Raw genomic sequence first — 15935 nt, forward strand, 5'->3', positions numbered from 1 at the left:
GATGGATGAAGGGAGGAAGGGAAGTGAAGAAGCTTTGCCATACACTTCCATGTACCGGCTTCATAATTCTCCGTCAAGCTCTTACATCTCTCTAACATCTCTCAGAGTCTGTTGTCACATTCCCTCATCTTTCTTTCTTCTTTTCCACCGTCTTATTCACATCCTTTTCTCTTCCCCCCCCCCCCCCCGTCGTCGCCATCACACTTTCGTCTTCCACCAGCTCCTCCTCGTTTTTTTTCCAACCCCATTTGCTCCTCTTTCTCCTCGACCCCTCCCTCTCTCTACACGGGGAACACCAGGAAGCCGGAGAAGGTGGAGTATTTCCATCCTCCCATTAGGTTTCCTCTCTCCAGTTTGAGGTAGGCCCGGTCTCCCTTCTCCATCTGGATCAGAACACCATTGCTGGCCGCCTCACGCGTCACATCCTGGTCGCCGGCAAATGCTGAAATCACCGGCCAGCCGTTGTGCATCAGGCTCACCTGGATGAGGAGGAAGAGGAGAGACAGTTCACGGAGGGAAAAGAGACATTTTCTCTCTCACACACACACACACATGGAAACGTAGTCACATATTTTTAGACTTCCTAGTTGAGCTGCAAAATTTCATTAAGAAAAATGCAGCAATGCGTGCTGTTATGATGATGATGATGATGATACAACAGAATATTCCATTTATATGGAGCCGCTTTGTGCTGTCTGCACATCATCATATTTTGTGTGTGCGCTTCCTTTTTTTTTCAATTCGGAGAGAATTGAACAATGACTTGGAGAGACGTTCACACACTGTCTGGCTCGACAAATGTGTCGACGGGGGAATAACATCCTCTTCTTACAAAGAGAAGTAGCTGTCAGTGACGCGTCCCCTCCCTTCCTCAGGCTGGCCGACACACACACACACACACACACACACACACACACACACACACACACACACACACACACACACACACACACACACACACACACACACCAGACAGCGGCTTTCATCACTCCTCTTTTGAGCAACAGCGGAACATCGAGCGCTGCCTGGAGTGATGCTTCACTGAGGAGCGGTTTTATGCCCCCCCCCTGACACCGATGCAGTGCTAAAACTAACTGAAATGAATTTTGGAAATATCTGTTTATGCCGGATCACACTTTATAAAACCTGTGAGATTACTCGCCTTCCTTGTGAGCAAACTCGCTGTTTGAAGAGAGAAACACACAGCGGCATCAGGGAGGAGGAAATATGTAGAACCACTGCTGAGTCAGCGATGTCATCCTGCCATTTAAACTGCGGCTCCGATACCTTTTTGAAAAGTGGCGGTTTTAAAGAGTGCCAAAAAGCACAAACTGTTCATGGGGAATCACTAATCTGACAAATATGTCTGAAAGAAGTATACAAATAAAGCAGCTCATGTGTTCAAGTGTCCCAAATCCCATCACTGGAAGATATTATGATGCGACAGTGTCGGTTAGGTTTAGGCCCAAAACCACTTGGAAACAGGAAACAAACCGTGGTCTCCTGTTTTTATTATTTATGTCGTTAAATATCATTATTATGTCATTATTTATTGTTAATATTCAGACAGAAGGACGAACCTCTCGCCTGCCTTCCTGCTTTGTCACCCGTGGCCGTGCGGGTCACTTCTGTGTTTTGGCGAGTACACGCTCAAGACCACTTTTCAAGTGAGAGTACGGTTCACCAGGTTCACACGAACCACACAAACAGAACTTTGGGATCAAGTGTACTTCCCCCGGTCCCTGATGTCAAAGCATGTCAAAAAGCCATCCATAGCATAGACTGTAAGTGGCATGAAGTTTGTGGTCCACGGTTTTGAAGCCTCGAGTTCGGCTGTTTTACTGTCGCCATCTTGTTTTTTTTGGAACCGGAAGTGACATGAGAGGGTGGAGCTAAGGACAGCCAATCGCTGAACATGACATTTAAGACAGAAATTCACATCTAAGCTCTAAATATGTGAACATATGTATTTTGTTGTACCTCCTGGAAGTAATTGTAAAGCAGTTGAAGTGATGGAACACAGTCATAAACATCCCATAATTATACACTTATCCACCTCCTTCTACCTGATGGTCATAAGAGAGGGAGAGGGTGTGTGTGTGTGTGTGTGTGTGTGTGTGTGTGTGTGAGTGTGTGTGTGTGTATGTGTGCAGGACAGTTTCTTACTCCCTCTCCTGACCCATATTGTTCCTCCCTCTGCAGTCTGGAGCCGGCAGCTATAGTCACAGCCTCTAAAGCAGTGACATAAAACACTCCTCACAAACAAGGAGAGGTCACCAATGGCAGCCGGTTTCTAACTGTACTTGCAGCAGCTTCACAGTGAACTTAAGGAGAGACGCAGAAGGAATAACTGAACATGTGGACGGTCTTGATGAAGCAGCTGCTGTGTAAATAAGTGGTTCAAAGGAATTGGTTTACCACCTGTTCCTATATGCTGCAGGGATGCACACTATTGACATCTGTGCAAAAATTGACGATAATTCCCCAGGACAGTTCAGCTGATCCACCACTAAAACCAGCGATACCACCTCGTGTCTAGTTCACACCAGCAGAGCGCACCGATTTCAATGCAACGGCAATAATGAGTGAAGGTGTCTTACAGTCAAAATGAATTGGGATCTATTTGATTGCTTACGAATATCAGAGGAGATGGAGATGAAGGAGATGAGCGCTAATCGCATCAACAAATTGGGACGTCAGCTGTCATCAATAACTGACATCGCTCCAGACAACACTCTAGATGTGAGTGAAGGAAACGAGTACGAAACCTTTTTCAGGGGCAAATCAGGTATAGTATGGTGGAGATCCAGGGTGAGTTTGGGATGTGATCTCAATCATCTAGTTTCTTTAAAAATCTGTAGTGCTGCTCGATGACTGCTAAAGACAGCTATAGCAAAAAATATATATACATGTACAGACAAACATGTCATTTACTGCAACATCTGCCTCTTTCTTGCAGCAAATCAAGCAGACTTAAAGCAGGCCAGTCTAAAAATATCCAGTACTTCCTCCCCCGATCCAAAATGTCAAGCTGAGCACAATATTTTTACAATGCAGATGCAGACGCTAAAGAGAACATTGTTACGGAGAGGTGCAACCAAAGGCTTCAAGTTAGCCTCATTAACCTCCAGATGACAAAATCAAATAGATGTAAAAGGATAGATAGATAGATGGATGGATGGATGGATGGCAGATAAAGAAAAGCTAGCATCACCACATCACTCTGTTACCCTCGGACACATCCACAAGCATGCACACACACACACACACACCGTGCAGACTAAATCCACCCTCCTACCTATCCAACCATTCACCCAGTCACTCATGTGGAGCTCTCAATATGTGTGATAGGGGAATGGGTGAAGGTTTGTAAGTGTTTCCTCCTCTAGACACACAATGCACACAATCTTCCTCTCTTTCAGTCAGTCATGTAAACTCCCTCGCTGAGTTGCTCACACACAAGCACCGGTCACACGTGGACGCTGTGCCGTTGCTGGGCCCGTCTACCAGTTGTAAAATAAAGGCCTTTTGGCACGTTGACTCTGTTAAAGCATGACGGGGCTGCTAACTGACAGAGCCACAGTGCTCGTGGGATTTGGGGATTTCTTGGCAGATAAGAAGCAAGTCTGGACTTTATGCCATAATATAAAAGACAAAACGATTGTCTCCTGCAACGTTGCACGAAGCTGCCCTGTGAGATGTGCTGCAGGGAGCAGGTAGAGCAGTTCATTAAGTCCAGATATTATTCAGAGTCAAAGCGGCTTCAAACTGATCGCTGTGATCAAAATGCAGCATGTTTGTATCTTCTGTGTAGATTCCATATTATTGTGTCTGTGGTTTCTGTCGACCTGACCGCTTTTATTGATATCTAAACCAAGAATAGACAGAATGATACTGCTGTCAACATGTAAAATTGGCGGATAATTTAAAGAAAAACAGTGCAGTTCAGATCTCTCTTTCTGTCTTCTCTCTCTCACACACACACACACACACACACACACACACACACACACACACGCACAGCCACAACGGGTCAGTGTGTGGTGTGCCAGTGATGTATAGCTCTCATAAAGCTGTGACAGTAGCTCTCTCTCTCTCTCACACACACAGTCAACTACACCCTTACAATTGCCAACCATAAATATGAAAGCGTGATGATAGGGCTGCGCATCGTGTCAGGCCTCGATCGATCTGCATTCATTAATGCATAAGCACCAATTAACTGGCTGAGTAACGGAGAGAGCGGACAGGGAGGAGGAAGATAAAAAAGAGGGAGAGACAGAGAAAGAGTGGAACGGCCGGAGGAGGTCGGAGGGAGAGAAGAAGAAGATTGAGAGAACAATCTGGCTCTCCATATGTACTTAGAAAGCGCCTGACGTCTCAGCGCAGCACGTAATGCCAACGACACGATGACATCCTGTTATTGCATCATCAATTCCTGTCCAGTCGACTGTCTTGACATGACAATGATACTTTTTCTGTCGCTGGTTTTCTTCTTCTTTTTGTCCGCCTCCCCCCGTCTCTTTTCTTTTTTGACTTCTCCCCCTTTTCGTTGAACTCGAGATCTTTTTCCTTCCACTCAGATCTCTTTCTTGTCACCTCTCGTTCCTCTTTGTACGCGGTGACGGATACATACATAATGGCGCTTCTGTCTGGGGCCCCATGACACCCTCTGTCTTTACAAATGTCCAGGCTTCCCATAGCGGCCGTTTTCTAAAGTTTGCAGCAAAGTTCCTCCGAGCTCATTCAGGAGTTGGGTACAAAAGCAAACATGGAACGTAGGCCTCAGTACAAACTGTGTCTATTGTGAACTTCTAGAAACTAACTTGGCTCATCACCACTTTTTATTATTGTTCAACAATAAAAACGTACCACCGTCTTAATGTTGCAGCATCTATTTATTGTGGATACATGCTGTGCTTGATCAATAAAGCACTATTCTGCATGGTTTTACAGCGGTGCTACTTTTAATGAATGTTGTTGAGTTATCGTGATGCTGGCTAAGATGATTATTACCCACTAACTAGTCGCCTGCTGCCGACTTTCAATGTGGAAACTCGTCATTTCTGGCAGCATGCTTTGCATTTTGGGAAAATAAATAATATCTGTGCTGGCCAGGAGACCTTATTTAGGTCAACTCTGCGCATGTATTCAGTGCGCTCTACAAGCTTTTTGGTTTTCAGATTTCTGTTCTTTCAGTCGATTCACCTCGTCAGCAGAAAGTAGGTGCTTTCTAGCAATACAATCCAGAAACGCAATTAACCACCATGAAACTCTGTGGGCCACAGCTGTGTTTTATAAGCATTTTTAATCAGCATTTTTATTTTTTTTCATTTGGGATGGAATTAGTCCACAACTAGAGGACAGAGTTAACATGATATAATACCTCAAGATCCGAAATACCTTACAGTAATGGGGTGTTTGTGTGCAGTATATCCGTCTGTTTATAGAAGTCGCTACAGTGGGATGCTCTGTAATGACATCATCACTGCATTAGCAGGAAATCCCAGAAAAGTATGAATTGATTTTCAAAATGAATTTGAAATTGATTGAAGTATGCTTTCCATTGAGTACCAGCTAGTGCAGTAGTATATGTGTAGGTGTATATTGTGGAAGACATGTTGACACAGCCCGGGGGTGTAAATGATGAAATGAGGATCCGGGTGTTGTTTGTGCTGGCTCTCACTGTCACACTGTCACGGCTTCTGGGGACACTTGAAAGGAACAAAGCCATTGTTAATGTTCTGGGCAGGACCTGTGTAAAATGAGAGGTTTTCTCTGAAACACTACTGCTTTCGTCGAGAGGGACAGACAAAAACAAAGTTAAAGTTCCTCACAGCAGCTTTAAAAAAAAAAAACAAGGAGGCGACTAAAGCAAAGTTCAGAAGTTTACTAAGCTATTTACATTATAGACCAGGGCACAAAAACAGATCTTACAAATGTCTTTAGCAAATCTTCACCAGTCTTCATCAATATTGCCTCAGAGAACAACATCGTTCATTGTAGGAAACCACTGGACAAAGCCTTCACCCATACTCCTTTTTCGGTTTGGTGAAAGGCAAAGTATGCAACGCTGAATCAGCTGCCTAATGTCAAAACACCCCAAAAGAGGACAATTAATTAAGGTAAGCCACTTCAACGAGAGCAGATGGCTCTTAACAGCCTTTACAACGAATGCACCAAAAAAACCTAGAGGAGATCATTACCTCATGCTGAAAGCAGGCCCTGACTGAGGGAGGCTGTGTCAGATCCAACCACTCTGACCACAAAGACGAATGGTAGATGGAGAACTGACGAGGAACGATGAACACGTTTGGCAATTCTGGACCAATTGGAGGCAACTGCCTTTACAAACATGTGCCGCTGTTAAAATGCCCAGCAGTCCACGTTCCCTCGTCCCAAAAATCCTCCCGATTGTTTTCATACAGTATTTGCACTCTTGTCCAATATATCTAACAGGCACCAGAAGCCACCGACATACCACATTAAGGCAGCACAACATTCTTTGAACTGAGCACAACTGCTGTCCAAATGAGAGAGAGGTTCAGGTACCACGACGACTGAGCTGATACACAATTTAGAGCAGAGTTGGACTCGTGATTGCTTATAAGTGAGTGCCAATCAGAACATTCTGATGATGACTAGATCAATGGTTTCCTCCCGGATATTGCTCATTAATGAGATCTCTACATCAAAACTACTGCAGTTATTCAAACCAGCTCTGTCTCACCAACACAGCTAAAGACTGGGGAGGTGCAGCAGCCAGGCTTGCAATCTGTGTTTACAAACAATTTTAAACAAACTTTTGAAATCTCGCAAAAAAAAAGTGAAAAGTGAATTTCTGCGCTTTTTCATCTGATTTGGAGCTTGGGGGGGGGAACTCAGCTACAACATAGGTTGGTCATAAATTGGCGTGTTTGCTACACATGGCTGTATTCCGCCAGGAAACAGAGAAGGAGAAGTTGTAGAGGTTGCGATCCAGAAACACATCATGGAACATTCCTGTTAAACACATTGTTTGGCTCTCTGAAAGCCTGATGTCAGCGCCATGGTTTTACCGTTTCCTCTGACTTTTACAACAATAAAATATTCACCTGAGCCCCTTCAGAAGGACTCATTGCATTTTCTTCCTGAAATGTTTGGGATGTAACTGTTAATGAGTATTTTTTTATTTATTATATCATTGATCAGCAGAGACCGCAGAGACATTCTAAGTGATTAAGATAAACATCGCTTTAGGCCAAAAGAGCAGCTGGCAAGAAATGTAAATGTACTTTTTTGTTGGATCTTTGTAATAATCTTGTTCCATTAAAAGGCTATGAATATTCAAACTATAATATTCTCTTCTTCTCTTTCACACATGAGCACAGACCAGAGCAGCTTTCTATAATGTTCTGCCAAACTGAAGGAGACTGAGCACAGGTTGATTGGATAAAAATGGAACCAAGCATCTGGCTGGCTGGTTCGGTGTGTTACTGTGCAAGTGTGTGTGTGTGTGTGTGTGTGTGTGTGTGCAGACAATGACATCAATTGTATAAACAGAAGATCAGAGGCTTCATCGATTATAGAAGTAAACCATACAAAGAGGCTGCTTGAAAGCAGGGTCCTCCATCTCCAGCGTTTCATTTGAGCTCGCCATTGTGTGACTGACTCCAACTCATCGGATCTGCACCAATCAGGTAGATTGCCTAATTTGAATTCAATACGGCAACTTTCGCAAAATATGGTGACGCATGCCTGGACAATGGATCATTTCAATGGACGAGTCACCACTTTGGTAGCCACCGTATTTACACCCAAATAAATCCATTAAAACGTCACCTGAGACAAAAGAATCAGTGTGAACTGAAAGACACGTTTGTTTTGTCTGACCTTTTGGATCTTCCTTCCTTGCTTCTAAATGATGACATCAATGAATATCACTTAACTAATGAAGGTAAATATGATTAGCATAAAGTACCCTGCATGGGTTGAATTGGTGTATCCAGATTATAATGGATGTATGGATCAAAAAAAATAAAATCCTTGTTTGTTTTTTGCACATTTCATTGAATAGTTGGTATTGAAGTATCAGACAGGAAACCAGGAGACAGCGAGGGAGGGGTGCGACATGCAACACAGGTCAGTTAAGTGAAAACTCTGACCTGCTGGTGGCACCAGAGAAAAAGTCAGGCATCACCAAAGTCATTAGGGTTCATCCTCTGAGGACCATGAATGTCTGTAAAAAATCCATCCTGTATTTGAGACATTTCAGTGGTGGACCGACCGACCGACCGGCCAACATTGCCATCCCTACCACCATGTCACTAGGATGGCTAAAAGGAATACCTCAGTGCAGCAGAGTCTTCCATACGCACCCATGAAACAAGCTCACAAGCAAGCTGCTAGGATGCAGTGCTTGTGTGTGAGGCCTGACATCTCCCAGAATATACCGTCTCTCTGTTACAACTCCACTAACCGTTTCAAAGGCAAGAGGACATCGGAACAGATAAGGTGTTTATTTATGTGTGCTTTGACTCGCCTTTCATTTCCCTGCATCTCCATTGAATGGGATGAACACTGTCAGAGCCAAAAGCAGACACTGGTGTATTTCTATTTCTTCTTTGTTCATGCCGCTGGTTGTGTTCACACTGCTTCACGTGCAACACATCAACACACTGCTCGACTTCCCACGGACACAGCTGTAGTACGTCGGTGTAGAGCGCAGTGACGCATTCTTTTTCTACTTCTCTGATTTACAGAGTAAAGAGTAACTTAACAATCAAGCCGCATTTTAGAATTAGTCACTTATGTGAAGGGTCACTTTATTTCACTCCATCGATCGATTGATCCTTGTCCCATGCTAGCGTAATTGCCATGTACGTTGTTTGTCTTTTTCCAGAGTAGAAACAGGAAGTTGGTCCTCTAGACTAGGCCTGTCACAATAATGACTTATCATAAAATACATGGACATGACCTCAATCCTTTCTGCTGACCTTTTGTGTAGACAACATTTTAGCAACATGATGCCAGAATATACAGTTTTCCCTACCATTTTAAGACTGCGCAGACCTTGCACATTTTTCACATCTAAATCGAGACCATTGCATTTATTGTTTGGATTGTGTGGTTTTATTTTATTTATCTTTAATTTATTTCAGATATTTTCAACATGTTTTGATATCTGAAAATATTTAAGAGTCAAAAGGTCATTGTTATTTTAAATAGTGTACTATTATCAATACATTAGTCTTAAAATCGTTTATCTTAAATATTTGTGGAAACACATAACGACCAACAAATATTGCGACATGAAATGAAAAAAAAATGTATTTTTCCTGGTACACCATGATCTGTGATCTTGATCTGTTTGGCACATCATATGTGTTACCGTTAACACAGTATTAACAGTATTATTGATACTTTGTCTCAAGGGGTAACATAAAAAGTATGAATGTGACAGTGTTATTAATGTTAATACGTGTGTTCCCAGCGTTCCTACTTAAAGGCCGGCCATGTTTGTCTTTAGCCAGCGTCTGTTGGCAGTAGTGGAAAGCTGCAGAGGGATTCAGACTATATTAAATAAACTCTTTGATGATATTTAAGGAGAAGGGATGTTTCATCTCAGTGGTTCTATACGCGCATCAATCTTTAAAAAGTGTTTTTAAAACAGAATTCGGCCAACACTTTAATGAAGTGGTGCTGATACGGCGTAAGCACTTTGTGACAGCACACATATAAATATCACATTCACAAGACATTCATTATAGATTATATGAAACATATAATTACTGATATGGAGTTCTAAGTCTTTCTGTTTGTATGCTGTGAAAACATACAGGTGTATCGAACTAAAACTAATATCTTTAGTTGATTTAGTATTTTAGTACATATATATCTTCCCTCAGAATGATTACTGTTGCAAAGCAAAAGTATATAGAAATCCCCAACAACGATATATTCCTCCTTATAAAATGCACTGCATAATAATGACTTAACCCAGAAGGTACTGACACTGTTAACAATCACACGTAGACACACATCTGACCTCAGCATGGTATAACAGTAGGAAATTGAAATGATATGAGAGCATTGTGGTAGCACAAACAATCTCCTTGCCTTAGCACGCGCTGTGATTAACAAGGGGTAGCATTTGCGGGTCTGAATGAACCAGCGTTGGCATTTGAAAGCGGAGCATATTTGCTAACTTTCAGGAGTGAAATACCAACAACATCGACCCCAGTGACCCGAGCCGGAGAATGAAAATGCGCGTATTGGAAACCAAAGCACAGACATGGGCTGGTACTCAAAGAGCTGAACGGATTATGCTTTGTTGCAGACAGATGCAGCCGCTCTGGGTCAAAATGTAAAATACATTTTCTTATAACCCAAAGAGCAGCACGTTAGAGGTAAAGAAATCTCCTACGATCAGTGCAGTGCTCCATCAACAGCTTGGAGCAGTGCCTCCAGGCTTTCCTCTCTCAATGGGGAAATGATAGTTACAGAAGGCCTAATGCACACACAGCATGAGGCATTTTTTGTGTTGCCTTCACCCATTCAGAGCTGCTGTGAATGCCATTTCTGAATGGCATGGGTTTTTTAAATACTTTCTTAAAACACCACTTATTCACTACAAAAACACGAGAACTGGCATTCAACTTCATTTTTCCATTCCATTCACATTTCCTGGACCAAAAAAAAGGATATTTTCTGACATTTTGGATGCGGTGCTCTGAGGAAGGTCATCAAGGTACTGGCTGATTTGTATAAAGCTATTGGCCGATGTTTTGATTACTCAAGCTGCTGCACAGTGCGTTAATAAAAGGCACATTAACCCAGCTTTAACACCTGAAGTTAGTTCCAATAGACGGCATTATGCTCTTCAGAAAACAGTGAAAGACACACTCGCGACTGTGGAGCCCACCCATCTATCCCGGGAACACCTCACATCGCTGAGTATTGATACACCAGCGCCTCATCTGTTTGTCTTTCTGATCCGCGAGCTCTCTGTTCCAAGCTGCAGGTACAAGATGTTCACTGAGGGATATATCATTAATTTGTTTCTATTTGATTTCAAATGTAGAGCAGGGGTACATGTAGGAAATGTAAATAGCTGCCACCAGGAATGAAACCCCTTTGATACGTATATTGCAGGTGATTTTCAGAAATAATGCAAGCAAGTGATCCATTATGGGTAGTGCGACTGTTCAGATCAGAGGATGTGCTGTATTTAATTTGCAATATCTGTATTTAATTGCTTGGCAAAATGCAAACAGAGACCTTTGAGTTTGTAGCTGTTTTTTGACACCCACGTCTCTTCTCTCACCCCTCACAGGTAGATGGACAGATCTCTGCACAGCAAAGGGCTGATGAGAGATGGAACAAACTGTTTCTCCTTCCCTTTGTCCATCCACCCAGCATCCACTGATCAATAGTTACTCATGATGTGTGGCTCTCTCGCTCTCTCTCTCACTGCCCTGCCTGAACCTTCTTTTTCTTCCCTTCCAGTCCATCCTTTGTTCCTATCTGTCATATCCTTCTTCTCTCTCCTTTCTCGTTGTGTCTCCTGTCCCTCCCCTCAATCCTCCCTCCTTTTCAGTTCCAAATTTACTTTCCATTATTTTCCATTCTCTGTTTTCTCATTCACTTTCTTTCTTTTCTTTTTTTCTCAATTTGGCTTCCTTCCCCTCTTTCCTCATTTCATCTCTTTTTTCCCGTTTTACATTTACTCTCATCCGGTCCTCTCCGTCCCATCCCCTTCATCCCCACTGCTCTCCTTTCCCTGCTGTCTCTCATCCCTCGCCCGCACCACAGTAGCTGCCTCTAAGGCAATCAAACAGTGGGAGTTTTCAACACAGCAGATGCGCTGGATGGATGGGAGGATGAGTGGAAGAGGTTAAGGGTGAGCAGCACATAGGCTGGATGCTTGGAGGAGAGAGGACAACCTACACCTGTTTCATGTCAGGAACGTGACAGACAACACAGCTTTTTCTCACAGAAAATCAGTTTTGAAATGGTGTTTTCTAAAAAAAAAAAATTTTTAGTTTAATTAATAAGCAGTATGCCTCACCATGTGGAAGTGACTGGGATCGGTCTTTTATGTGTTAAGCAACATCGACTGAACTTGAACATGGTGTTCCTAACTTTGTAAAACAAAATATATCTAATAAATACATCGATATGAATTTACTGAGTTATTTATCTCTTAAAATGACAGAGCGTACACCAGCAACTTGGAGAGAAATCTTCAAATTCACAGGGATTACAAGTGTAAACCTTTTAAATGCAGCAACAAATCGGTTAAAATTTGACACACCGGTGTATAATCTATATAGTAAATAAACACAGACTTGTGATGAATAGGTTGGCCCCATTGTTACATCCAATCCAACTTTTTGAATCAGTCCGGCCTGATATCGGTATCAGTGCATCCCTAATTATCGTCACTGTGTTCTGCATGACAGACTTAATTACCTCTGTGCCATGAGTCAAGTGTTAGCGGTCTATTTTGCATTTGCATTCAGTCACACTATCGCCCGCCCCCCCCTTGTTGTTGTTACTGGTGCTGCCATGCTAATTAATTCCAGACTCCCATAATAAAATATAAGTAGCAAAACATAATGTCAAAGCCCCGGGGAGCCAACAGCATAATTATACAACAGATTAATTAGCAAGAGATACATTGTAATCAACGCTGTGTGACTTGTAAAGCGTCATCACATGCATGTTAAATCCGGGGAAATGGGCTTAAGACTGCTCAAGTACTTCATCGCTTGACACATCAAAAGAACGTGGAGACTGCATCTAAGGCAGAGTGAGCACGAGCTGTTAGTGGGATGAAAGGAGGCTTGTGATGGGGCATACTGCAGGCAGTGTGTGTGTGTGTGTGTGTGTGTGTCTGTGTGTGTGAGAAACAAATAAGTGGAAAACACTATTATCAGTTCTACATAAAACCCCTATGAGTGCTTTGTGTGTAAGGGAGAGATAATTAAAATGCCTGTCTCTGTTTGCTCTGTTCAAAATGTGCTTCATGTTTTAATCTTCTAAATAATCAAAAATCTTAGTCGGCCTGCTGCCTCTCTTTTAATGAGAGGAGACAGAGACAGAGAGAGGAGATGTCGCTGTCCATGGTGCTGAAAGTAGCTGCTGGAGCCGCGTGCGCCCCCCCCCCCCCCCCCCCCCCCTCGCGCTCACCGCAGCACCCCGTAGTCCTGTCGGCTGCACGCGCTTGATTTGTCTCTGTCCTCTCTGCATGTATTGATTAATTATGATCGGGCCAGCGGGCGACTATAACTGTCTCCCGGGAAAGACACCTCAAAACATCGACAAAATGACTTCCAGTGAGGCTGATATTCAAGTTTAGTAAAAGGGAGAAAAAAAGAAGAAACAAAAACAGCGTGGGGGGCGCGTGGTGTGGTCCACGCGCACAGACACAGAAGATTACACACGGACATAAAATAGACAAACGCAGGAACAGGCGCCATACCTGTATAGTTTGGCGGTTGTAGACTTTCACTACGTGGAAGTTAAAACTGTAAATCCCTTTGCGCGGCGCGATGAAATTACTTCTCTCCTCGTCAAAGTTCTTCCCAATATTTACTAGAACCTGGAAGGAAGAAAAGAAAGAAAGACAGACAACATTTCATTGATAACGTTGCTTCATCCGGCTCGTGTCTTTCACAGTATTTGCAATCAGTCAGCCATATATAGCCCGCAGGTTAATAAGCAAACAATCCCAACTGTTTCCACGTGGACTAACACACGACAAGATGTATTCTCGGAATTTTAACCATGATAGAAACGATGCTATTATTGTACATTTTCTGAAGTGAATCATTTCTAGGATAGCCTATTGAAATTGATACGTCACATGTTTTTTTTGTTAGATGGCTATAAAGGGGCCCCCTTTGGCACCGGACCACACATTCAGATTCACTGATGTAGTGGAATAACTCTCTGCTTTTATCTAGCCCCCCCCCCCCCCCCCCCCTTCTGTCAGAACTTCCAAACTTTATGGGAAATGAAAAGGAACTTAATCAATGTTTCAAATTGACTTTTCAATTTTGCATCTCCGCAGCCAAATTACTGGTTTTATGGATGGAGGCGAACTATGGCGTGTAATTGAACGGCAGTTTGAGAGAGAGTTAACCTTTAACGGCAGGCGGGTAGGACCGAGCCCTCGCGACCTGCCGTTACTAAATTATTTGGCGAGATGTCAGTTCCCATATCCCATATTGTCATGCTCAGAAAAGTTGAAATATTCAAAAGGCTTGCCTTCGAGGCTATCCTTTCCCAACCACTTTAGGAACGGATTAACTATAAAAAGAATTGTTACCGACACATTAATTTCCGCTCCACTTTTCGGTATCTCTGCCCGCTGCAATCCACGAGACCACTACCAGATGTGCACGAGATGCAGCTGTGCGCATATATATATATATCAAGCCACCCTATCCGTCCTGGATTCTTGGTTTTATGAACGTTTCAAGATGTTTACAGAACATGCTCTTAGACTAAGTTAAACCCTCATTGCGCATGGCTTCTTTCTTTTTATTAAAGATCCATGAAGAGACCAAATGAAACAGTCTTCAATAGGTCATTGAATGGTTAATGGCGCCGGATAACCTGCTTCTTTTGTTTCTGTGACATGCTACTCTTCCATCCATTGATAGCTATGAGTTGTCGACTTCCATAAGCTATTTGACAAATGCCACACCAGCAAAGACGCACGCCACACGTGAAACACACGCACGCTCATCTGAAACTGCATCTGTTCGCTGATCTAGACCAATCATTCCTTCATCATGGAGGCTTTGAAATAAAACAGACGTAAAACTGACAAGACTGACTGAAAACAATTATAAACTTATTTTGATTTTTTTTCTTCCTATTGTCATTTATTTTTTAATGTACGGAATAGAAAAATAATAGAATATATATGTCTTGCTCCTACCCGATCGAAGTAGATGACCATGGTTCGGTTGCTCATCTCGGAGGGCTCGTGGTTGGTGTTCCGTACCGCGGAGAACGCCACCTTGGCGTTGCCCGAGCGCACCGAGATCCCGAGCGCCGTGCCCGTGGGGTCCGCAGCCGGGTTGGAGTCGCACACCACGAGGCACTTCCCCTCCAGGATGATTGGTTCCGTCTCGTTCTGGGCGCGGGCCGGGCTCGCCGCGAGCCACACGGCACTCAGCAGGCAAAACGCCAACATACCGGACCGGAACGACGAACTTCTCCGGTCGTCTTCGCACCTTAAACCGCGGGTCTATTCCCCTTGAAAAAAAGAAAAAAAGTAAGGTGGGAAGAGTTTCCCAGGTGTTCCCCCGAAGAACCTTGATGAGGCTTGTTTCACAACTAGATGCCACTCCGTGTTCTTGTATTTAATCAGCCCGTTTCAAACAATTTCTCCCTCGCGGAGTCTCTTGGAGGGGAAACCAGACGGTAAATTGTTCTGCGACTCTCCGTTTTTTTCGAAGAAATCAGTTCATTGCCCGCGTACCTCCGGTCGAGTCGCCAGTTTTCACCTGTTCCTTTCCTCTTTTTTTCTCACTTTCTCAGCAGCTTTTCTGTCACTTGAAAACACAATAAGCGGGAGTCGCGCGCGGTGCGGAGGGGCCCTGGACGAGTGGCGAGGCAGCACAACTCATAGCGCGCGGAGGGGGTGGGGGGAGCTCCGTCTGCTCTCTCTCGCGCGCGCTTGAATTATTGATATGTGAGATATGAGAGTTTCAAACACAAAATGCTCGAGAGGTAGAGACGCAGCGCGAGAGCGCAAGATGCTCCCGCCCTCGTCCTACTGTTTTTTGTTTTTTCCAAAAAACCCTCGCTCCCCCCGGTAACTGAGACCCATCATCGGATTAGCGCGTGCGCGTCTTCGATATTTTCCAATCGTTGCGTGCCGACCGCCCCCCTCCCCGCACCAACACTTTATATAGCCCCTCTCTCTCTCTCTCGCT

At 43.6% G+C, this 15935-nt stretch overlaps 1 protein-coding gene across 1 annotated transcript; it reads right to left on the reverse strand.

The window, feature by feature from the left end:
- Nucleotides 1–281: 281 nt before the first annotated feature.
- Nucleotides 282–15293, reverse strand: cbln1 (cerebellin 1 precursor; the record flags this gene model as incomplete). The annotated part of the gene is made up of 3 exons (XM_079287791.1): nucleotides 14933–15293; nucleotides 13466–13585; nucleotides 282–479 (listed from the first exon to the last, which is right to left on the reverse strand). Exons 1-3 carry the CDS (start codon nucleotides 15188–15190, stop codon nucleotides 282–284), a joined length of 576 nt encoding a protein of 191 aa, XP_079143917.1. The 5' UTR covers nucleotides 15191–15293.
- Between the last annotated feature and the right edge of the window lie 642 nt (nucleotides 15294–15935).

The sequence above is a fragment of the Melanostigma gelatinosum genome (assembly GCF_949748355.1).
Source record: "Melanostigma gelatinosum genome assembly, chromosome: 1".
NCBI lineage: Eukaryota > Metazoa > Chordata > Actinopteri > Perciformes > Zoarcidae > Melanostigma > Melanostigma gelatinosum.